The sequence below is a fragment of the Labeo rohita genome, chromosome 18 (assembly GCF_022985175.1).
Source record: "Labeo rohita strain BAU-BD-2019 chromosome 18, IGBB_LRoh.1.0, whole genome shotgun sequence".
Classification (NCBI taxonomy): Eukaryota; Metazoa; Chordata; class Actinopteri; order Cypriniformes; family Cyprinidae; genus Labeo; species Labeo rohita.
Genome location: NC_066886.1, coordinates 34,616,859 through 34,642,423, shown reverse-complemented (window position 1 = coordinate 34,642,423; position 25,565 = coordinate 34,616,859). Strand labels below are relative to the sequence as shown.

The following is a 25,565-nucleotide window of genomic DNA, read 5'->3' as shown; positions in this document are numbered from 1 at the left end:
AGGAAAATCAATCATTTTGACCCATAAACTTTAGACTGGTTTTGTGGTCCGGGGTCAGCTTGTAACACTCTAAAGACAAGGGAAAAAAAGAAAACGCATCCTATGACCCCTTTAAATAACAATGAACCCAGTTTAGCGAATTTTATGCAGAGTACAGGTGTCTAAAACAAGTGTCATCTTGGCTGATAATCATACACCTGCAAAACAAAAGCTATCACTGCCTTTTTTGGAAAACAAATGCTTGGAATCCAGAGCTATTAAGTAGGAACAACCTTCAACTTTGAATACAATGCAGCGTAAGAGATAAGGTGTGGAAGCACAGGTTTTTGTTTAATCCTGTTCTTTTTGTGACAAAAGATTCCCGTAAGCTGCTCTCTCTCTATCTGGAGGAAACAGATGTATCTGATGAAAGCAAGTCCTCGGGACTCTGACAGGAACAAATGGAGTGTGATTGGCGACAAAGCAAACAGATCAATGAATGCCTAAATCAATCTCCATGAATCAGAGCCATCTGACATGAGTTGCACCATCCCTGTGACACTTAACACAGCACTTTCAACACGTCTGGTGCTTTGGTTATAATGAGCACGCTTGTTTAGAGCTGTATGAGAGCAAAGCATTTCTGTCAGACTCGCTATGGGAAAATTAACTAGTCTCAATAGTCTCTGGGGTCATTACATGGAAAACGTCCATGGTGTTTTACATCTGAGTCTCAACGTATGTCTTCTGCAACTGCCAGTTAATGTCATGAAAATATTGGCATTAATATACTGAACTGCAGTGTAGCTTAAATGGCTTCAATAAAGAAGGTTTAAGGTTTAATCCAAAAACAAAAAAAAAGTCTTATAGGCACATACTGTAGATGTTTCATTAAAAACATCTGTTGTATTGGTGCAGATCTTACATAAAAGATTTAAGATGCCTAAATCCACAAGAACTGAGGCATCGTCTCCAAGATGATTAAAACAAAATTTAAAGATGTGAAAATCAGAATAAAATTGCACCATTACACCCCTGTAACGCACAGTGGTTTCAATAATTGAGAAACACTTCATTTAAACCAGATGCGTTTTGTAAGAAATAGATGTTTAATAACATGAGAAATAACATTTTACTTGCAAAGTCTGTAAAACAATTCACCACCATGACGCTTTAGGACAAAATCCACAGAGCATTTCAAACAAGAAACAGAGAACATCTCGAAACTTCACCACACCAAAACACACTCATGCGCTGTGGGAGGGGTGGTGTAAATAAAAAAAAAAAAAATAAAATTAATTAATTAAATAAAAAAAAAGGGAAATTGACATCCTATCCTCAAGAGCAGTGAGTGACACACTGACACTCCAGTTAAAAACACATACTGAGACTGAGTTAGAAAACACTGACTGGGAATCAAAACTTTGAGAACAACATAAAAATACTCGTTTCCACTTTTTTTTCCACTAAATTTTCTTTTCCAATTCACCATGAGTAGCACAAAATAACCATACAGTATGTGACCACTCAACATGCAGCTGAAACAATCAAGTATTCCCATGCAGTGGAAGAGCTTCCAGGTGCACAGGTCGAAGAAAATGGCACGCCGCCCCCTGTGTTGTCAGGAACGGCCAACTGGAGCTCTCTGATCTCCCGCCTCTGAATCCCAGGACAGAACATCTTGTGCATGGATTCTCTTCTGTTGTGGGTCTAAAGATGAAACCTGGATCTCAGGCTATGGCGACGGAGGGGCCTTCAGGGAATTACAGGAGCCTCCCTGACTTCCCCCTCCAGTGCTGTGATACTGCAGAGAGCGCAGGAGAACAAAGCACTAGTCATATCTGCTCACTTAAAACGTTAGTAGCCATTGCTAGGACATTACCGCATTAGACGCGTACATATAAGGTTCACGCACTTAAACAATTAAATCAGTAATACAAAGTGTTTTTATTATGCTCATAAAAAAGGATGAGACTTAAATAGTTCAATAGTTCTAAAACAGGTCTTTTATTTATTTTATGTTTTTATGATTTGTGCTGAAATATCTAAGACGTGAAGTCTTTTTGTTTTTCTTAGGTGGAGGGTACAGTTAAAAATAAGCTGGCCTTTAATAGGCAAAAACTAAACAAAAACAGGATCTCACAGTACTCTTCACCTCAGCCTTCAAAACCATCTGCTGTGAGAGAAAATTATTTGTTCTTGCTCCCTGCAGTGGCACAAATGACAGAGCTATATATACAGTGCTGTTTGCTTTAAATAAAGTCTCTAGACAGCGAGCTTTCAGAGAATTTCAGAGAGATTCTGACCTTTTTTAAGGTCAGTTATGTTCCATTGTGCTTAATTCTTTTTTTTGTTTTGTTTTACCCCCATGTGAATCCGAATTATTTCTCAAAAGAAGGAAAAAATAACAGATGAAGAGTTTTTTCCTTTTCTTTTCTTGCAGGACTATTATGACCTTGACTCAGTTGTCCAGGGAAATGTTTCTTAAGAGTAGATCAGGGCCCGCATTTATCAAGCTTCTCAAAGTGTCATTTTAGTCTTAAGTGCTGAGAATTCATGACATTTACTTCTACTTTCAAACTTAAGTATAAAAGCAAGTTATCAAATTTCTTAAAGCTAAGAATCACTCTTACTCTCCCAGTTAATTAAGACAGCTCAAGAGGTCTCTCAAGTGGTTAGGAGTTGCCGGTAGGGGCTTGTGACGGCGCTGTGGAGACCGAGACGTGCGCGAATCTTTCAGGAGAGGAGGAATGTTTTCTAAATGTTTTACGATGAGCAGTTAATCATACGGTCACATTTCCTCAGTAATTCAAAACGAGCAAAGAACGTCATAACGGACTTCAGTCTAGCGTGAGTATTATGCTCTTTAAAAAACACTCCCGTTATAATCAGTGAAGCTATCTGCACTGTGTGATGAATAAACCTCTTACCCCTTATTTACATGGCGCGTCTTACAGCTCCGTCACAGCAACCGGAGCAGATTGCGGCCACACCAGCGCCACGGCAAAGTTTCTGAAACGACTCTCTGCGCTGCATCAGTAAAGACAGGCCCCTTATTCTGCTATATTTTTGACAGATAACGATAATAATAATAATAATAATAATAATGATAATGGTCTTGCTGTCTCAAAGGCATCGGCAATAGGCAATATCTCTGACTATTTCGTCATCCAAAATCCCGTTTGTGGCAGAGCAAAGTGTCGTGAATCATCTCTCAAGACTGACACCTAAGATTTAGTCCTACACTTCGCTTAAATTACGACTGAGATGCTCGATAACTAACTTTTAAGCGCAGCTTTGAGCCAAGAATTTTTTTACACTTAACTCAATTCTTAGCAGTGTTCTTGAGAGTAAATGCCCAGATTTTCTCAAAACAACCCATGTTACGTCTGTAATTCATTTGTTTCAAAATAATTCTAAATTAGTGCTTTGAAAATTTGTGCGTTAACACAGACGGTGCATTTTTTCAGTTTAATGGTGATAAAAATATTACGCAGGGGCAGGGCTAGGGTCGGCCACCACACTCACAACTGCTGATTTTGATTCTTTTCCAGACGCTAATTAAACGAGCACAAGATTGGTACAGGTGCGAGGAGCTTCAGCAGAACAATTGTGAACTGCGGTCAGATGAGATGTGGTCAGGCCGCGTCTCGGTAAAACAAATCTTCCTGCCCTGTCGGCCGTTATACTGTGCTCGTAGCAAGTGCACTTCAATTGCACACACAAATGTGATGCCTGCATCATTTCATATTAAAGTAGGAATGAAACTAGGAGCACGCGTGTCAGATCCATGTCACGTTCAGTAGCGGCAGCTCTCAAAGAAAAAGCAGCCAAATAACCTAATAACACAGCTGCTGTGATGTTTGTTAATCAAAAAACAAAAGAAAAAAATAGGAAATCAATAACATTTTAAGGATTCATCAATATTTAATTTTGAATTTAGTGTTCATAACTTTATTCAATTTCTGCAAATTTCCTACTTGCCGAAGGGCACAGGTAAATAATGGGTTTTTGTGAAGATTGTTTTAAGTTCACTTAAATTAGAAGTTATTGTTTTTTTAAAGTCTATGAAATGTTAAAATTGCATCAAAAATATCTTCATTTGTGTTCCGAAGACGAACGAAGATTGTACTGGTTTGGAATGACATGAACTCCGTGATGAATTACTGCAGGACTGTGAAACTGCCAGAATTTCATCAGAGGTAAAATTTGTTCGCAACAGCCATTTCTTTTCATTAATCGGCTGTCGGTGAACCTGTCAAACCAGCACACAAAGGCTACAGATTTTAGCCTGGGATTATAGAAACTATTCAGAACTTTCTTTTTTCTTTTTGTAGTCAAATTCCAAACACACTTATAAATAAACATGAAAACAGGAAACTGCTGTTAACAAGCACTGAAGTGACAAGAAAAGAAAAAGCGAATGCCAACACACACACACACACACGGGAAATCAACTGCATATGTAAGGATGCTTGAAAAAAGTCTAAAACAGTTTTGCCATGTTCAGATTTTATAAGAGAATTGGGGTTTATTTTATTTAATGATTCATTTTCCATACTTTTTTTCATGATGAGTTGTTCATTTTTTCTGAGTGACAGATTTTCCCTGCAGTAAATCTGAAGTCTTAGAGGCATAAAGGTCATCAGCACTCTTCTGCTCTGCAAGATTTCATTCCTTTCTTCAAATTACAGCTCACAGCTCTGTGTGCGCATTTCACCCCCTCAACAGTTCAGTCTCTTAGCATTTATAAGACCAACAGGAGAACAGTTTTTTTGTCAGTTTGGGAATTATGTTGTGAGTGATGAGAAATTCTGAATACAGCTCGTATAGATTTAGTTTTAGTTAGCAAGGCCAGCTGTTAGCGGAGCACAATGTTCCACAGTCAGTCGTGAAGTACAGTCAGCATGTACAAAAGCTTTGTGGTGAGCTGAAGTAATTATTAACTTAAGTAATTGTTGAAAAGACAGACTGACAAAGCCTTTGCCTAAACATCCTATAAAATTGCAAACAAGAATATAGCCAGTGAAAGAGAGTGTCCATACAGTACACGCTGGGCTCTGAAAAGATGTCTGCTGCTTATCTACACTAAACAAGAGGGATTCAAACACAATATCAAACAAATCACTGTTTTTAAAGTTGAAATGCTATATTTAGGACAGTACGTTTAATGGTTAATGTACTAAATGTGACCTGCACAAGTTTTAGAGAGAGGACGTCCATGTGCTCTTACCTCGACGAGAGGGTGCCAGTGTGCGATGGGTTTGCGTGGGTACGTCAACATTTCATTCCAGTGTTCTCTGCCCAAACCCTCGGCGTCGTTACCTACTCGGCACACGCCAATCACCTCATTGTGACCTACGCTGTGAAAGAAGACACCAAAATACTGTAAGCCTACTTTCTGCAGAACTGTTGCTCTAAAAATACTGTCTGTATTACATATCTGCACTGTCTCCTCTGTGAGGCCCATATACTGTACCTCTTCATCAAGTGCAACCAAAAATGTTGTTTTTTGAAGTTTAAAAAAAATGGAATGACATGTCGTATAGACTTCCATTGTAAGTAAGTGCCTTCTGTAAATGTGATCTGTGTTTGAGAGAATCATATATAATCATTTCTGTGGTCATCAACAGCATTTTACAGATGCTCTGCTCAGAGCTGAACTTGTTCTGAAACTGGAGCTTTGCTTTAAAATCAGAAATCGCCATAAAGCAATCATCTTTAACTTCAGCTGACACTCTCACAGCATGTGTCCATAATGGGCAGAAAGGACACGTGAGACATTTGTGGGACTCTCACCGGTCATAGTCCATAACAGCTACGAGAAGGCTGATTTGGTCGATGTTCTCTGGAGGAACGTCAAACACTATGGCCTCGTTGTACACGGGGTTTAATGTGTTCCTCTTGGTGGAGGTTTTTCTTTTCTTCAGCCTTCGTCCATCACACATCAGAGAAACTTTCACATAAGGGTCTAGCAAAGTGAAGAGAGAAAATATGCAATGTTCTCATATTAAGAATATTACAATACAATCATTTACATTTAAGACCATTTACATTCAAAGAATGACATTCACAGGAAATCAGAATTATTTGAAATCATAAAAAAACGGTTAGAAAGCTCCGATGCATCGGAAAGTATGCAGTGAAAACTGGAAAGTCATTTTTAACGTCTGCAAGTAAGTCTAACGGTGTTGTATTACTATAAAAGGGAATCAGTTAATAAATGTGTTATGCATGAATGCAAATGTGAGATTTTTTTCACAGTTTGTCATGTGTTGCTCAGTGGGGTGGTTAAATCCTCACCAGCTTAAAGCTAGAAGCCTCTTACATATCATACCATAAACTGCAAATCCCCTAAAGCTATTCTGTTAAGGAGGAAAAAAAGATACTATGTCATATGTGTGTTCATCAAATCTGCCCGTCCGCTCGTACCTGAAGCCCCAGTGATGTCCATGGCTTTCAGATTGCGTGCTTTGATCATGGTGATGGTCAGGCGTCCGGCCGTGGGCAGGTAGCACAGGGAAAACATCAAATCCCCCAGATCCACATTGTCCTGGCAACAGAAACAAGATTTATTTTCTCACGCCTGATATTTGACCTGTACAGTAAACAGATTCATTCATATTAACGACCGTTTGATTCAGTCATATTTATTCGTGCAGTTGTTTCATGTATTCGCTCTTTCTTTGAAAACCGTGCAGAACACCACAAATATAGATTACATGGAGCACAGAATCTGCCACACTTTGCATCATATCAGAACAACACTAACGTCAGCAGCATTAAAAAGGCGTGTTATCACTCGCTCTGGAAATAACTCAGCTGAGAATGTGAGATGAGCTTTTCTAACACCTATTCATGTGAACTTCACAAGCATGGCTTACCTCCAGTCGGCTGAAAAGGAGGATTGAGCTGATGAGATTCAGCTACACCTGACCATCACATCACGGCAGTGTGAACTCGACCAACATGGTTTAGGATGACAGAAATGAGATGTTATGCTGACTGGTGTCTCACAACAGTTCATAACCGGCTGATATAAAGAAGGACACTTGTCTTTTAGAGAAGAGGACGATTTTTATTTTGAAATGTGTGAGCATTCTTGCTGTGGCAGTTTGACTGTGAATGTTAAAAAATAATTGTGTTTCATATTTGCATGCCATTTAGGGGCAATAACAGACCACAGTAATATTCTGCAGCAGCGGTTATAGAGCAGACATGCAGAAAATGGGTCAGAATTATGAATTCAGCTATCAGAGCCAATCAACAGTACAGGTTATTTACATTGCTTACAATATATAGTTTCCTTTATTAGGCTACTTACTACGGTGCCTCTGAATTTGTTCAAAATTGATATTTCCTCAAAAGCTCTTGCAGCAGCAGTCTGTTTACTCTTGATTTTGGAACTGAGGGTGTCCAAGGATGAGGCTAACATCTGTCAGACTCTATACTTATATAATGGCATTTACCTATCATGTCTAAACAGCCAGCGCCACAGGCTGCAAAAAAACAAGCAGGTGTTCAGGGTGACAGTGAGATATTATGAGATTATATCTGACGCTCTATTGTACGCCTGAGGCTCGCGCTGAAGTTAACCAGGGGTCGTGCCGCTCGTGACAGTAAAAGGTCGTTCTAGTGCTGTGATGGGTTTTGTAGAAGATCTGAGAAGCATGTAGTCCTGCCATTTAGAAAGGGTAAACAAATGCTCAAGGGCACCTGCTGCTCTTTTATACGGATATTTCACAGATATATTGCCTGATGTTACAGTGCAAATAAGTCAACATTTGATGTATAACATACTGCAAGTGATATTAGAAGTTCCACCTGGATAAATTATCCACTTTCAGGCAAAGTATCTCCATCATTTTCTAGTAAATGACAGTCATCATATTTGATTTACTCAACAGGACAAATTAGCATAAAACTGCAATGAAACGCGGACGGCATTGGAAACGTTTGCTGATCTACAGACAATGAACAAATCAAAGAACAAAGACACAGCCGGATCATTTCCATAATGACCAACGCAATCTACTTAGAGCAGCGCAAATTATTATAGGGTCGCAAACAAGCAGACTGATGATGATCAGATGGGAGTGATCGACTAACAACAGGCGGAGAATGAGTTAAGACAAGCTTTTTAGGCGTTACATAATAACTCCAGTAAATTGATTGCCGCAAACCTCAGTGAACCTACTTTTCATAATTCATTTAAATGGTCTAATCCCATACATTTTGTCTGTAAGGGAAACTCCTACAGTCACAAAATAAATATGCCCACACAGCTTCATTGTTATTTTTTTCACTTAGTGCAACCAGAATCCTTTGTGTCAGTGTTTTTCAAGCTGATAGTAAATCTGGCAGCAGCAAATTTATCTTATGTACAAATATTTATGTATTTAGTAAGTAGTCAAGTAACAAGCTGGATAATGTACAGTCAGACAGTCATTATCACAAAATAAACAACTTCAGGGAGATTTAAGACCACTGTCTCTGTTTATTTTATGATAATGACCATCTGACCACTTACAGTTTACAAGCCACTATTTTTTTTTGTCTTCTTCCCAAAGCAGACATACACAAACTGATAATCGTAATTTATATCTCCACTGAATGAGAATCTGCACCAATTCACTCCGTTCTCCTGTCGAGTGAGCACTGAGCTACTGTACGCTTGAATGAGGCCCTTTGGGACGAACCTCATTTTCTCTAGCACTCTGAATTTTGTATTTGTGATTGTTATGACAGATCCGGGTAGATCTGTCTCATTAGCTAGAGTTGAGTCTTAAATGAGCTCTACTTATTCTTTTTGAATCAGAAGAAAGCACAGGGCTTTGAACATCAAAACACGTCCCGTGTGCTGTTCGTTTCACACAGTCACCAGTGGTTTTATTTAGAAATGCCCCTTAGAGTCACTTCATTGCTTATGCGCTGTAAAAACTGCTCTGTTTACTAGACTCCAGATTGGTTTCGCTGAGACGTCTGGCAGAACAGAGTGGGTTTGGATGAATCAGGGTTTGGCCTACAACAGCGGATTCTTTCTGAAGCTGAATTCATTGTACACTTGTAGAAATTAAAATCTATTTACTGGAACCTGTGACAAAAGTAGCCCAATTAGGGCTAGGCAGTATGTACTTTTTGTATTTAGTTGCCAATATTAAAGTAAAATCAGAATATGATGGATTACCTGTTTGATCAAGTTACTGTTTAACTGCTCATTTGAGCCTTTTACAGTTTTTCTTGATTGCTAAAACACTATAACCAGTCTTTTGAACTAAAATTTCAAAACCATAATGCCATTTTTCAAAAAGCACACCCATTTCCCTGAACTATAAACACTATTCCCCTGCTTTAACACATGAGTCAGATTTGGTGAACTGTTACTGCAAAACTCTACACACAAATCCCTACATTTCTCAGTGCTTACACCATGTGATCATTTAGAAAGCACTAGCATTCAATATTGTTCACTCGAGTCTGCAAAGTTTGAGCTCAATTAGCACACAATTACCCAAGTGGAAACACTAGGAGTCAAAATCTATCACACACCAATCAGAACCTTCGATGGAGATAAAAGTGCCAAAGTCAGCTTAGTTTGGTGCATTTCTCAGATCAGAAATGAAATTCTCAAAACTACTTGTTCAACCTCCACATCATCTAGTCACTTGTGCACATTGTGCAATTTTTTTTTAACAAGTTGCGTTTGCTTTGGTATATTCATGCAGCTGATTATGCAACTGATTTGTCTGCGGTTTTCATGTTGCTATAGTCTTTCCCCTCAAAACATCAAGTCATTAGCTCATTGTATATGTCTTTGCAGTAAATGCTACATTTTTGATCTAGCTGTCAAGCATATTCTACACATTTCTATTAGACTTTTTGTAAATTTGCCATGAATTGTTCAAGTGAATACTGACTTTCACTAATGTAGAGACTACAGATCAACCGATGATAAAGCAGTTCTCTGAAATAGCTCAAAGGTACATCTCAACATCTCATGAACCTTCAGTTGGGAAGCATATATAGACAGAGGACAACACAGGAGTTACAAATTCTGGACTTTCTAATTTATATTTTGGCCTTTGCCCATATTTCTCTTTTCTATTTCACAATGACTTTGTAATGTATTTATATTTTATTTCTTTTTTTTTTTTTATGTTGATTTTTTTTTTTTTGTCAGACCACTAGTAAAAGTGTAACTGTGTATCCTATCTGGTCTTTTTCAATCAATATCCCGCATACAGTAATATGCAATTTCGAAGACAAAGAATAGGAGGTGAAAGAGGAAGAGGAGGAGAAGAAGGAGGAGGACGACGACAACAACATGGAAGAGAAATAGGAAGGGCAAGGGCAAGAAAACAAGCAGTCTTCTATATTTTAGCTGATGCGTGCCAGGGTTATAACCAATTAGAGTGTGATGTTGAGGAGGTTGTTTGGCCTGTCCCAGACCAAAGACATGGATGCTGGGGTAGAATAATTATTTTTGTTGTTGTTTGCTGTTTTGTGCTGTACTCTACAGTACAATAAATTAAGGATTAAAACACTTGCAAATGCATACATTTGTTGTATTCATCATTTTTTTTTTCCAAGCAACAGTTATTACCAGTTTTCGTAGTATTGTTTTCAACTGATCTCATCAGTGTGTAAAACTGTGTTGTAGTGTGTGTGTTTTTGAGGGTTTGTGTGTCATGTCTAAGAGAAAAGTTTGTTTTTTTCAGCAAGATTGAGTTGTTTTGAGTGGAGAGCTTCATTTTGACCTGAATATAGTAAGTTCGGAGAATTGAGTTAGAAGTTACGGATTTGTGTTTAGAGTTTCGCAAAAGCGAGGCATAATTTCAAGAAATGTGTTTAAGCAATTGAGAAAAACTGTAAAAGAAAATAAATGAACAAACCAATAAATAAATCCTATGTTTCAGCCTGGAAATCCATATCAAAATATCGAATATCTTCAATTTTGATTCACATAGTTATATCACCCTGCCTGCTGTGACCAACAGACAGTTCCAGTCCACATGATTTAGCAGTGGCTCTTCCAGTGTGTGTGACCATGTGAACTGATGCAGGTGTGTGATCTGTGTTGTGAGGAGAATGGTTTTATAGATTTGTTCTGAAATGGCTGCAGGTGCATAAAACATTTTTTTTTTTTTTTTTTACAATGAACTTTTGGAACAGAAGCTTCTGATGAATTAGTTCCTCATAGTCGTTAAAGTCTGAAACAGATCAATATGTCGTGGCAGCTCCCACCATTTTCCAACAAGACAGCATTAAAGCAATATTTCAACTAAATGCAAACATTGCAGCAATACTCACAGCTAATCTATATAAATATCCATAATAATCTGTCTTACTTTATTGACCCTCATGTTCTTTATGGCTTTTTTTTTCTTCTGTAGAACATATAAGGAAACACTGTGATGATGATTATCAGTGCAACAAAAACATATTGTGATATATAATACAAATAATACACAAAAATCCATATGATATGCATCATACGATAGCCGATAGCTTTATGTGAGGAACAGAGCAAAATTATTGTTTAGCTTCACAAAACTTTAGTGCAAATGTTATATGGTTCTTTATTGGCATCGATGGTTCCAAGAAGAACCCTGAACATCCATGGAAACTTTCAAATGTAGAACAGATTCTTTATAGTGGAAAATAGTTCTTTAGATTTTTTAAATGTTCTTCAAAATGGTTCTTTTAAGAAATGTTCACTGAAAGGGTCTTTGGGGAACCGAAAATGGTTCTTCTATGGCATCACTGCAAAAACACCCCTTTGGAGCCTTTATTTTTAAGATTTTTAAGATTTTTTAAGGGAACGACCAGCAAAAAGCCATGCATCTTTGAAACAACAAGAGAGTGAATAAATGAAAACAGAGTGTTTGGTTTTGTATAAACGATTCCTTTAAATATTTGTCGAGTATAGTGTTTTAAACTACAAATGGTTTAACAGATTTAACAGATAATGTGCATTTGAATCATCAAATCTAAATCAAAACTGGAATATATTTGGAGTATATTTTCACATTGGCAAGTGCTCAGAAAAGGTTAATGGGACACATCTCAGCTTCACAGGATTCTCAGCGATGTGTGACAGTGTGTTTAAAATAACAACCACACAGGGAGGAGCCATCTTGGTCCTCTGACCCAGTACAGACATTCATTTCCAAACAAAGAATGCAAACCACTGAGAAGCAAACAGAAGCAATCATCTTTGCCAACTCAAAAGCCATTTTCCTAACACTTCCTGTGCAATTTTCCTCATGGGGTGATACCTCACATTCACAGGAGTGATCTTAGAGGAGTGTATAGAGATAATGAAGAAGTGAAAAATTAATGATAATAAATAAAAAAAGTCAGTAAATGCAAAGAGAAGAAGACTATTTCATAGGGATATTCTACAGTGGAACTACAGTTGATTGGAGCTGCCCAAATGTGTTTCTAAAGAAGGCTGCCAAGTGATCTGACTTGCTTGAAAGGGACTTTGGTTCAGTTCATAAAGATCTTTCCTAATAAAGTTAGATTTACACCTAATATTTGTTTTTATTGATTGATTGATACAAAGTCTCGAATACTAAGAGAATCGGTTGTGACAGTTTAAATGTCTTTTCTGAATCGATGAAATATAGTTTTCTGAAAATCTGTGATCCTGTGAATTGTTTTAAATGTTAGCTTGAAGGTGTACTCTAAATGAATAATGCTTGTAAACAGTTGTTGAGATGGTATTCTCAGTTGGAATAGAGTGGAGATTTGAATCTGGAAAAAGTATTCAAACAATTGGATGTTACTAATAATAGTTCAAACCAAAAGAAAACTGAGATTGCAAACACATAGAACTATATTTTTCTGTGAGGTACACTAAATAATCATTTTATAGGTTACTTTTTTTGGCATTTGGGGTACAGTTGATGATTCAAAAGGTTCCTGTAGTCTCCATGACTATCTAGTGATTATTAATTGTAATAAGCTGGTTTATGTCATTAATCAGAGTATCTAATATCTGCGGTATCTTTTTTTTTTTTTTCCTGTGTAGTTATTCATTAATGATGGAATATCATATTTCCGACTGGTCCAGACAATAGGATTGTTCGGTGCACAGACAAATCTGCAGAAATTCTCACACCACTAAGCACTTTATGGCTGTTTCTATGGTGTCTGGAGCTTTCAACAGCAGCTGCAGCTACGCTACTGTTTTTATTTAGAAGGCGGGACTCATTTCACTAGAGCTTACAGATTGGGCGTTCCGGTTGCACTCATTAATTGTAAAACCAGTGGTCTGTCTCTGTGAACTGTGTGTTAGAAAGACATACTAAATGTGCAATGCTGTGAGTGCTGAGCACTGAAAACCACTGCCTTTTTATGGCATGGCCCTCTGAAACCTATTGCCTACATACTGTAGCTGTGCTATTTTCATGTCTGCTGTATCACTCCATGCTCTCTTTCTCATCAATATTTCATGTACATACATTTACTTATTTTCTTAGTAGTTTTATAAGTAGGATAATGTGTAGCCAACCGCCAACTGAACCGCTGAAGGGTAATACCAAATTTGAGATTTTTTGAGATTTTGTGCACTGAATGTAAGAATAGCAGCCCAATAGTTGGTCAAGGAATGAGTAGGAAGTGTGTAGCACAACAACAAAATACATCAAAAAGATGTGAAAAAAATAAATAATTACCATTGCTTTATGAAATTTCAGGGCAGAATTCAATTGATTTCAGTAGTACTCTGTGCGATTGAGAGTTTCACATGAAGATGAAGGGCGAAAAAGTTCCCCATGCAGGTTTTGCTTATGAATTCTCTGTGCTGATCAGCAGGGAGCTGTTTGGATTGAGCAGTGAGCATTCATACATTGCTACAGTTTTGGCAATGGAAAATAGACAAACTCTCTGAATCTCTCAATTGACTCTCAGATGTTTTGCGGTTAATTTTCATTCAGATGTGCTCTTATCTCTAAGAATATACCCTCCAACAGAAGCACGGAAAATCTACTCACCGAAGACACATACTGGATGTCCCTGCAGAGCTTCGTCTCCCTGGGAAAGTCCACTAGATCCAGAAAATTGTCCACCACCACCTGCCCAATAATATCGTGGCGTGAAAACCGATCAAAATCGTAGACGCTGAAGTGCAGCTTCCTTGTGGGCAGGTCCGCGTACGCCACAGGGAAGAGGAAGACCTCGTCGAACACAGGGTTTAAAGTCTTACGATGCACCTTGGTCTGGTGCTTGGTTTTGCGGTCTGGGAGAAGGTAGATTTTTACGTATGGGTCAGAGGTTCCAGAAAAGTCCTTGGCAGGGAGGTCTTGCGCTCGGTGGATCTTGACAATGAGCTGCTCCAGGTCACAGTCGTATTTAAGAATAAAGTGCAGGCGTCCACAGCTGCCCACACGACTGCTTCGGTTGTCCTCGCCATCTAGGGATCGTTGTTTGTAGAGTTCTGGTTTTAGCTGGCCCAGACTCATGCCGGTCAGAGAGTCCTGCCTCTGGAACTGGGTTACCGTGAAGTCAGGGTTAGACTGGTTCATCTGACGTCGAATTGAACTCTGCCTGTTGACCAATAGCAGGAGTTAAAGACGATAACACTGGATATGAGGTGAGCCAAATAAATAAAGGAAATGTCTCATACGAAATAAACACTTTCAGACAGGCCTTTGATACATCAAAAAAAAAAAAAACAACTTGATAACTTAGTTAATTATAAAAAAGCTGTAGAATGGATATCTGCCTTATCCAGAAGTGTTCTTGACATTATGTGCTGTCATTTCTAACATGTGCAGGAAAACACTGCAGTGTACGGCCTTAAAATTGTTCAACTTTAAAATGAAAACTGGATTTTATGAGGTCAGTGTCCTCTACTGCAGAGGCTCTTGGTGATAAACTCTGGTTAGACAGCAAATTGACCTCTCGGCCCGTCTTATTGTTGAGAGACTGACGTTCCACCAGAATCCATTAAAGTAATTATAGAAGGTTGACTTACCTGACACAGGTCGAGGAGGGATCCGTGATTTGCCTCTGCATGCGTGTGTTGCCATGGACACCGTTCTCTTGAGTCTTAGACTCCACCTCCAGCGGAATATCAGGTGAAGTGTGGCTTATTTTGAGGGCTGCCTCAGGCACCGGCACGGCAGGAGGAGATCCCGGAACCGCCGGAGAGACCGGAGTGGGCGGCACCGTGGGCTCTTTCACCACCGAACCTCGGGCATTATTCCGGCGGTCGAGGGTGGCGTCCACCTCCGTATAGATGGGCTGGGGTTGAAGGGGTGGAGGAGGAGGATGAGGGGGGTCCGGATGTCCCTCCTTGGTGCCCGGAGAGAGGCCTCGCTCGCGCCATGGAATCCAGCAGAGTTTCCATGAAACGAAGAGAGAGACGCCAAACAGGGCCAAGCCACAAGCGGTCACCACCAGTGACAGCAGGCTGATGGATATGTCTAACAAGAAAGGATTAAAATCACATAAAAATAGGGTGAGACAAAAATACAGACCACTTAAGTTTATGTTCATTGTACACAAATACTCTTTTGGATCCGTAGACCACAAGGCTACTGGGAGCACAAGCTGTTCGAGTCCAGATAAGATTTTTTTGTCTTTCAGTTCTGTACACACTGGTCAGATTGAATGGAAATTTGATCATCACTACCAACATTTCTCAAGAATGTATTTGGTTGTAGAATGCAGTCGTCATTGTTATAGACAAGTCTGTGTGTACGCAGTGGAACAGATGCATTTCGCTGCAGTGCCTAAGTGGCAACTTTCATCAAACATGTAACACTGCCTTAGAAGTAATCTATACATAATACATATCACGTTCGGTGCGTTTCAATATTGTAGTAAATAAAACTATAAATAATATCACACAGCATGTTCACACTGTTGGTGTTGCATTTCATTCTATATGATCCTATATGCTTCCTTAAGGCTTCACTAGGAGTCTATGAATCAAAGATGTCAAAGATAATTTTATTTATTTATTTTATTTTATTTTTTAAGAAGCAGATTTTAGGAGCAACACTGCATTCACAGAAACAAGGTCTTGAGATTTTATCATGTCTTATTTTTAATTATTTTCATTTATCAATTTATCATATTCCAAATGTCAACAGCCTAGAAAAATGTAAAATTGGAGAAACTGCAAATGTTTTACAAAACATTTCATCACAAGAACAGTAAATTCACTCCATCCATTCACTGCCATTCAGTCTGAAGATGTCTGAGCAGCCACTCAGAAATCAAAGAATCATTTAATAGTCTTGAAGTAAGCTCAAGTCAGATGCCATTTACTACCTTTTATCTCATATAGACACTATAGTAGTATCTTCTTTTAAACATTTGGCACCTGCTTTACTTTGATAACCAATTCCTTTCAGTTTGTACTTTCCTGTTCTGATTTTCAGATAATGCGTAACTAGCATCCTTCATTAATACAGCCCCTGTTGAGCACACTGTATTCCCTAGACGTCTAAATGAAAGCCTATTCCCAGCCACTGCCGTTTGAAACATTGGATATTGTCACTGTGATGATTGGCCTTAACCACCAGTGACTCTAATGAAATCCCTGATCTTTAATTAAAATCTGGAACTTAAGTTAATAAGGAGTAAGCGGTAAAAAGGGAAGCCTCACACAGTTCACTCAGAGAAGGTGACATGTTTAATTAGGATGGACAAAACTGTTTTAATTATGCTCTACAGTGGTGTAGCCAAAGGTTGTCCAGGGTGGGATGGGACCACCCATTTGACAAGCAAGCCCCACAATCATTTTCTCGGAAATGTAGGGAATGTCAATTGGCCCTACCGTTTTTCTGTATACACGAGTCCTTTATGGTTTTGTTTCTCCACCCCACTTTAATAAGAGTGAAGTTCACAACGTCTTGACACAATCTAAAAACAGCCGTCTATTTATTGCCAGTAGACAACAGAAGAATTACACAGCAAGAAACAATACAGATAACTTTTGTCAAAAGACAAAATGCACCTAAAGAATCACGCAGGAAAAAAAAATTAAAGTATGAAATAATGTAATAATAAATATATGCTCTAAATATATGACAGATACTTTAGTAATATTCCCTCTCAAAAGTTAAAGCAGAATCCAACAAGAATCAATGACACGTTTGATAAGTATCTAACAGCTATAATATATATATATATATATATATATATATATGAATATGTATATATGTATATGTATGTATGTATATATATATGAAATATATATATATATATAATATTCATTAAGATTTACAAAGTGCATGGATAAAAGATTATGATAAGTAAAAGGAAAATCAGATTTACATTTACAGAAGTAAGCAAGAACAGAAGAACTGAAGTTTCAAGCTAAAGACAATAATATATTTCACAGTAATATTCACTGGTTTGGAAGTGACATATTTGGAACGCTTGGTTAGCTGTCAAACTCATTCAAAACATCAGCGGGAGGCGCTGCATTTCTAGTGACTTGTAGCAGCAATATTAACATGATTCTCATCAAATATCAGCATTACAGTATGAACCACGGCATCTGTGGCTGGATGCTCCTTGGATGCCTGAAACTAGTGAAAAATTAGAGTCTGTAGATAAAAATGAAATGACAAACGGATGTATTAACTGCAGTGCTGTCTGTGTGTGAGCAGTAAAAATTGCGAGGACAAAACATTTCATTTCAACAGAAGTTTTGCCAACTAACTGTCATTTGATAGGCAGAGTCTCACTGACTGATGTAGAACATTTCTTTACAGGTTTTAGAAAGTAAGCCTTCGAACAATTAAATATTTCAGACTTTTCCTCTAAAGAAATAAACATCAAAACCATGATGCACTTTCATCACACTGACACACTCAGTGTGTACTAAATAAAGGTACACATCTGGAACGTTTGATGTTTTTTGGGATAGGTTTTGAAGATCCAGTAAAGTCAATTGAACGTCTATTGTCACAGTTTATTTGATGTTCAATATATTTATAATATTTTGTCATTTTTAGGTTGTATAACCAAAATCCAACACTAAGTCAGTGTTAAATTGACATCAAATACTGACATCAACCCGATTTTCATTCTCAACCAAAATTCAACGTTTGTCTGACGTTGACATCCAACATCAACCTGATGTTATATTGATGTTCGGTGCCTGCTAAGACTCCTCGTTTATTTTTTAATTTTTGTGTATATCATATTTGTTCTCTTTTAGCTACACTCAAGAAGTTTGCACTACTCACTTTTGTTTTTTTTTTGGCAGTTATTCTACATTTTGAATGCTGAACAATCTGTCAGTGCAAGTCAATAAGAGACTTTGATCCAGCACAAGTCTGCAAGTACAGACATGCCGTCTGGTGACTGAGCCAAAGAATAGTGTGACCACACCTTTACTCGCCCACCGCTGCTGCTCTGAGACTAGTCCTCCACATCATGTTAAACTTACACTAGTGACATATAGTAATAGACTTTAATGGGTCTCTTGCTTCTTGATCCACATTTATTTGTAGGTTGGAGCATCCGGTACATTAAAATCCTGGGAAATCTAATCACACTTCCTAATATTAGAGAAAATGGGGCACAGATCATGTGTCTGCATGATTCCCATTAAAAATCACGTGTGAGTTTGCACATGTGACATGACTTTATGTGGCAGAATGCTTGCTCTCCATGGGTTGCACCAGCTGGACGTTCACCCAGCTGTAAGACTAGGCTGGATGTAAAATGTAAATCTAGGTGCAGTTCTACATTTGAGACTAAATCTTACGCTTAGTCAAAGGTAGGTGTAAAGTGCAAAGTTATGATTTGCTCTGACATTTTTATTTTTTCAGATTAATTTCAAGAACCACAGGTATTCATTTTGTTCTGTATACTCCTTTTTCAGTCTCAAAGTGACAACAGCTATGGACTTTCTATGAATCGCCAAGGACCATGGTTTCAGCTAAAAATGAAAAAAGTCACTTGAATTAAAAGCAAATGTTCATTCTTGGGAGAAATAAATTAGCAGCACATAAATTACCATTTTCCCCCCCTTTTGCTATATTTTACATGTGTTTTAATGTTGAATGTGACAAAAGTTTAATTATAATCTTGTGCCTAAAATATAATCTTGAATAAAACAGCTGTTTACCAAAATCTTAACAAAAAAATCAACCAGTGTATTAATGTGTCAACAATCTCATCACATCATATGTGTTACAAATGCTCACATCTCAGAAACATGTCCTAATTAAATGATAATTCTTTATATAATGAAAACGATCTCATTTAGAAATTATTGATTAACTTTCTCAGTCCTCATTTCGGTATTAGTGAGTTTCCATAAAGGTCAATAGCAGTATGTGGAATGCAAACGCAGAACTACTGATTTGTCCTGCATTGCTTCCTGCTACAGTTACCTGTTAATGATGGAGCATTTATCTGAAGTGAAGAACAAGACGTGCTATTTTGCCTGTTTGCAGAAGAAAACCTAAGCTAAATTAAAATGTTGCACGAAGCCACGGGTACTCAGTCAATAGGTGAATCAATAGAGTTTTGCGGCAGCTAGACAGAACTACACCTGGACCGTTTAATGGACTGACTCTTTCCCCTTTCCTCTTCTTTTGTATACCGCATCCCTCCAGCATTCAGCAGAGACGGCAGCTGCCAAACTCTATTTGATTTGGGTGTCTCTGAGCAGAGTCCTCTAAAGCAGCACAACTCATTTCAGTCCACTGAGTGTGTCAGTTACACTTCAAAGTGAACGCTCCACAATGGCTCATATCTAGTAACCCATAGAAACATTCCAACACACAAAGAGCTTCAAAGAGCCTCGGAGCTGAGATTCCCACTGCGCTGCAGCTGCCTGTATGAATGCGTTTGTGTTAACATTGTGCCAACATACAGCAAATACTGATGATTGAACCATTTTAGACTAAAGTAGTTTACCGTTTGACAAATTTAACTGACCAGCATGTAAGAAATGAGAAATTTAGAGTCATGTTTAAAGAGTATGATTTCTATATCTGGTAAAACTGCTGCTTGCAGTTGCATAACCCATTGTACATACGGTGGAAATGCTAGCCGTCTAAGAAGCTCCGAAGAGGGTTTTCCTAATATGGTTGAATTTGGGACCAAGTTGGTTAAAAAGCTCTAATAGGCGCCATTATCTCTTCCGTAATGCTCAAATTGAATTTTTCGTCTTGTGAGATTTAGCAGAGAGGCATTTCAGTGAGATTCTAGGGAACATGAAAGAAAGGTTTTCTTGTATTCACCGTCACATACAGTACAGGAATATTACACGTGCTCCTAGACTCCTAAAAGGTGTACTAGTACCATTTAAAAGTACTAGGTGGTCATGCACCCTTAGTAATTTGTGACATGCAAAAGCCCCATCAGAGCGCTTACGCTGTACCCTCTGACACCGCTCCTCTGCTGACTGGGAACATGAAATGGGATTTCCAATAAGAGGTTCATAAAGCAATGAAAGACCAGGCTGTGGTCTCTCATCTGGCAGCGCTTTCTGTGGACCAAAAACAGCTCTGAAGAATGCCAAATGCTGGTTATGCCTATAAAGCACTTTCATAAGAAGGGCTCTGAAAATAATCAATGATTGCAAAATCATAGAAGCTCTGCTCCCGAGACTCAATATTGCTCCTTGTGTAATCAAGTCTATTCTTAAAAAAATCATTTGATCATCTGTCCTCCAAAAGAAATAACAATGTTACCATGGCATTCACAGAAAGGCGACCGTTCCGGCACAGTGAGACACTGGATAATGATTGTTTTGCTTCTTTTCTTTTCACTCGGGCTTCGCGCTGCTGATTATTTAATTACAGTTTGCGCAGCCACTTGGTCTGAATGTCTTGATCTCGCATGGAGCAGAATCACTTTCGCCGTATAACTGGTCAAATGTGCCTATCTGCTTATTCAATCATATCCAAGGTAATTGGGGAAGCATAGTCTTCATTAATGTTTGATTGCTGCTGAAAATATGAGGGGAGCCATCTAACACTGCAAAACAGTGGTTTGTCAAAGAACAATCGGGTCAGAGCTGTGGCACCGGTACAGGCTCAGGGCATATTAAAGCTGCTGTCTGTGCAGGGTCACGATCCCAGTCCTGCTCTCTCGCTCTCTTTCCTACACTCCTTTCTAGGGCTGTGAAACGATTAATCGCAATTAATCGCATGCAAAATAAAAGTTTGAGTTTGCCTAATATATGTGTGTGTAAATTATTAAGTGTATATAAATACAAACACATTCATGTATATATTTAAGAAATATTTACAAGTATATGTATTTATTATAATTTGTATATAATTCATATTATATATAAATACAAATATTTTGTACATAACATATTTCTCTTAAATATGTACATTAATTTGTGTGTATTTATATATGCGTAATAATTACACACAGTACACCCACATTTATTAGGCAAACTCAAATCGCGATTAATCGTTTCACAGCCCTGCTCCTTTCTGCACTATACTGACATATAAACAAAAGCGAAAAAGAAAATAATAAATAATTCCAGGGATTTTATTGAAACAACTTGCCATTTTGTCTGGTTACTCACATGACGCCTACATGTGGCAGAGGTTGTACAGCACTGTGTCATTGGGTCTGATAATATATCGGCCGACTGTGCGACCACCCAACAAAACGCAAACGCTTGTACGAGTGTATGAATTTAACTGTAAAGAATGATGGACTATAGATGCTTTTCTGCTTTGTGCACGACTTCTGCAAGATATTTTAATGGCTTTTAAAAAGTGATGGGGACAAAATCATGATGTGGGAATCATGATGTCTCACCCTTCCCACACACAAATTACACCTCTACTAAAGAACTTTTTTTAGAAGGTTTTTTATATAGTTTGGACAGACTTATGGTCTAAGAGCCAACCACACCCGCTCTGCTGCACACCCTATAAGGATTGTCTTTGCAACCAACCAGTTCCAACAACCTCTTCGAAAAAAAGTTATCCCTTACTCATTTGCAATTCTAACTAGGATTTAGTTTTTATCTTAAGGGGTTTTAGCTGTTCATTTTCATGATGGTTTTCTGCTCATTTTTATAGTGGTAAACTATAGAGTATCACTAGGCGATTGCTTGGGTGGTTTCTAGATGAATGATTAGTGAATCTAGTAAAATATTGTGTGCCTATTCAATCAAGCCAAATTGAGGTATCAACCCTAACCCTAACCTAACCCTAACTCTGTATAAAATCATTCAGTACGAGTTACACCCTGAGGTTTTATGTCATCTGTGATTCCATTCTTCAAAAAATGAAATTATGTTGCTTTTGCGTGTTTTGTCAAAGTAAATTGTCCTGTGAGTGAGTTTTAGCTGTTCAGTTTTTTTAAACACATAAATCTGGAAATGGTTTACGTTGGTTGTTATTAATCTTATTTATATAAATAAAATGGTAATACTTTATTTTGATAGTCCACTTTAGACATTCTACTAACAGTAAGTAACTTTGCAACTGCATGTCAACTAGTCATTAGAGTATTAGTAGACTGTCTGCTTAATATCTTCTAACTCTCTTCTAAACTTTGCAAATATATGTCAACTTATTCTACTAACCCTAAACCTAACCAGTCTGCTCTGAGAGTTAGTAGACATGTAGTTGCATATTAATGAGAATTAGTTGACATGTAGTTGCAAAGTTACTTATAGTTAGTAGAATGTCTAAAGTGGACTATCAAAATAAAGTGTAACCAATAAAATGTCCTGTGCGTGGCACTAAATGGTTAATACTCGTGTTTGAAAATAACATACCATCCACTGTAACCAACCAGTGTTAAAAGCAAACTAAAGCTATTTTAGCTTGTTTCTACAATGATTTGATTTTTTATCAACATGTACCTGAGTGCTCTGCATCACGCAGCACTGTACCAGGTGAGCTGTAGATCAAGTGCTGTTCCTTGCTAAGTTGCTATGCCAGAAAACCCATACATGTGGTACTAATCATGTGATGCAAATGTCAAAATGTAGTAGTTTACAAATATGGTAAAAGTTTCCTGGAAAATATGTGCACATTTCTCAACCAATTAGATTCAAGCATTCAACAGCCGCTATTATGAGTCTTAGTCTTTGTGTGAACAAAATAAAGTTGTTGCTGTTTTACTGCCAATAGTGTTTATGTCAACCTGGAAACTGCAGTGAATTGTTTGCATACAGTAGGTATGTTTTTGGAGTTTTGCTAAAAATTTAGGTAGAGACACTTCTTTCCACCAATAAGCCTAAGGGGTTTCTTTTCATGACAAATGCTTTTGCATTCTCACCTGAACTGATCATACTTACTAAACCGCTTCCACAACTTTCCTTCAGAGAAAAATGATTCAAAAACACAAAATAGTTCTAGGACTTTGTCACACTCTTGTGTGCTGCATCGAGTTTTTTTTTTTTTTTTTTTTTTTTTCTGATGCCACTCACCCAATATGAAATGGTCTGTCTCTGAAAAAGCTGTGGCCTTTTATTACTACACTACTGTGGGTGCAGACTATTGGCTCTCAATGAACTGACAAAACCAACCATGAACAGCTGTCAATGCAGCCACAGGAGCTCAGCGTGTGAGAGCGATGTCGATAAAGCTTCTATGAATCTTGAGCTGCTGTGCATCTGTCAGGGGAGGGCTTACATTTTGGCTTTCATTTTAGCTTGATGACTGTTAGATCTGATCTCATTTACTCGTGTAGTCATGCAGTTAACACGTGTTTCCTTGTCTTATACAGAGGCCCATCTGGCCCTGAAAGTTGGACGTTTAGTGTTATAAACGTCGGACATCACATCAGACATCAAGAGGAATTGTTGTAAAAGCTATTGTGCAAAAAAAAAATAAAAAAAACATATTACTGGTGGGTGGTAGATTTAACGCCAGCTACCAAATCCCCCTGGTACACCTTAGTGCAGCACAAAAGACTCGTGCTCTCTCGCTCGGCCGGTGCTGTAGCGTTTGAATCGAAGCGGTCAGATTCCAGTACTGCACTTTTGGCCTGTGCTGTTGGAATGGATTGTGTGTTGTGTCTCAATCTAAGTTTATCTACACAGTATACATGTGAAGTAACAGATGCCATATTTAATTCAAATGCAACAATCTTTATCCTAGAAGATGTGGCTTCAGCTGTACCTAAAGAGAAAAGTTCATGATGATGAAACATGGTCAAAGTGTAAGAGAATGATGGGTCAGACTATCCTAAGGGACATGACATTAAGAGAGTGGATCGTAATAATGAGAGGTTTAAGTGTGAAGCTGTGAAGGGTTTATCATGTCACCATCTCATCTCATTTCTCATGATGAGAAGTCAAAGTGTGTAGCATTTTATTATGTCACTCAGTTTAGGAATTGCTCAATTTCAGATTTGATGTTTAGCCTATTATTTATTTATTTTTGTGATAGTTTGTGGATCAAACCTACAACCTACAACCTTTTGGTACACCAGTGATCCATCCATGTCATAAGGAACAACCTTTTTTTTTCCAGTGTGATGATGACATACACAGGACAAAAAAATCTGGAATTCTGCACTGAATTCATCTAAGGATTATCAAGAATGAAATATGATCCTGCTGCACACACTGCAACTGTAATAAATACATAACTATTCTAAACGGTTTATTTATTAGGATCTGTTAATTTAATGGGTGTAAAATTAAATTAAGGGAATGACTGACAAAAGTATTTAAGTCCATACACTGAATATCACGTCAAGTAAAGGAGATCACAGTGAATGTAGTCGACATTCCTCCAGCGTGATCACATCTTGAGGGTAAAATGTAATAAATTGTTGAGCAACAAGTCAACATGGAATCCAATGTAATAAAAACCTACTAGGTAGCATTTATAAATGAAGTTGCGATGGTAATCACCTAGTTCATGATCCCGGCGGAAAAGAAAGCGCATGCAAGCGTTTCGTGCAGGAGTGTCGCCTACCTGAGTCCGAATACCTCGGCCTGGCAAGGTCTCGGAAATAATAAATGAAATCCAAACAGTTTTCGTTCTGAACCTCCCCCTTAGAACAAAGATCCGATAAGAGTTCTAGCGCTTTTTGACAAATCTCGTCCTCTCTGTCCACAGGCATTTCCCACCAGCATCCTTCTGGATTGTGGAGCTTCTAAAGCGCAATCCCCTCGCAGAGAAACATCATCTCACGGACGGCATCCCACTCTCACGGACAAACCCGGCTTTTCTGACGTGGAGATTTCTCAGCGTGCTCTTTCTTTAGTCCCTGGCAGGATTATTTCGACACGGCGAAGTTCCTGCGCGATGCGAAGCCGAGTCGCGACGCGAGCGGAGTCAGAAATCAAAAGCCACCGGTTGAATCTTCACACGCACACGCGCGAACTGAAGTGTGAGGCGCTCGCCGTGGTGCTGAAGACAGTGCGCATGCGCACAGCCTCATCCACACGTAATTACTCATCAGCGCGAGCGCGTTCGCCCCGTGTGTGTTGGTCCACAGCGAGTTAGCGCTAGAGCACACTTTTACTCATGTATGCAATCGCTGAACGGCCAAAATGCTTAAGAATGAGCTTCTTCAGCCAGGAAGTACAGTTTCCATACGGAAAACTGTGGCGTGACCATAGTCATCATGATTTTACCGTAGTGACAATAACTGGAGTAACT

General features: G+C 38.3%; 1 protein-coding gene across 1 annotated transcript; it reads right to left on the bottom strand.

Annotated features, from left to right (window-relative positions):
- Positions 1 to 1,065: 1,065 nt before the first annotated feature.
- Positions 1,066 to 25,565, bottom strand: syt9a (synaptotagmin IXa). Its single transcript, XM_051134306.1, has 7 exons — positions 24,876 to 25,565; positions 14,963 to 15,413; positions 13,980 to 14,532; positions 6,412 to 6,532; positions 5,779 to 5,950; positions 5,213 to 5,342; positions 1,066 to 1,783 (listed from the first exon to the last, which is right to left on the bottom strand). The coding sequence occupies exons 1-7, from the start codon at positions 25,021 to 25,023 to the stop codon at positions 1,715 to 1,717; spliced, it is 1,644 nt and encodes a 547-aa protein (XP_050990263.1). The 5' UTR covers positions 25,024 to 25,565; the 3' UTR covers positions 1,066 to 1,714.

What these genes read in the sequence shown, in the direction of transcription:
- syt9a (XM_051134306.1), bottom strand. Translation starts at nt 25,023, where the DNA reads ATGCCTGTGGACAGAGAGGACGAGATTTGTCAAAAAGCGCTAGAACTC. An exon ending in ACATCCAGTATGTGTCTTCG is followed by an intron (nt 6,533 to 13,979) that starts GTGAGTAGATTT and finishes TTCTGTTGCCAG; the next exon opens with GACAATGTGGATCTGGGGGA. An exon ending in GCTGTTATGGACTATGACCG is followed by an intron (nt 5,343 to 5,778) that starts GTGAGAGTCCCA and finishes CTTCTTTCACAG; the next exon opens with CGTAGGTCACAATGAGGTGA.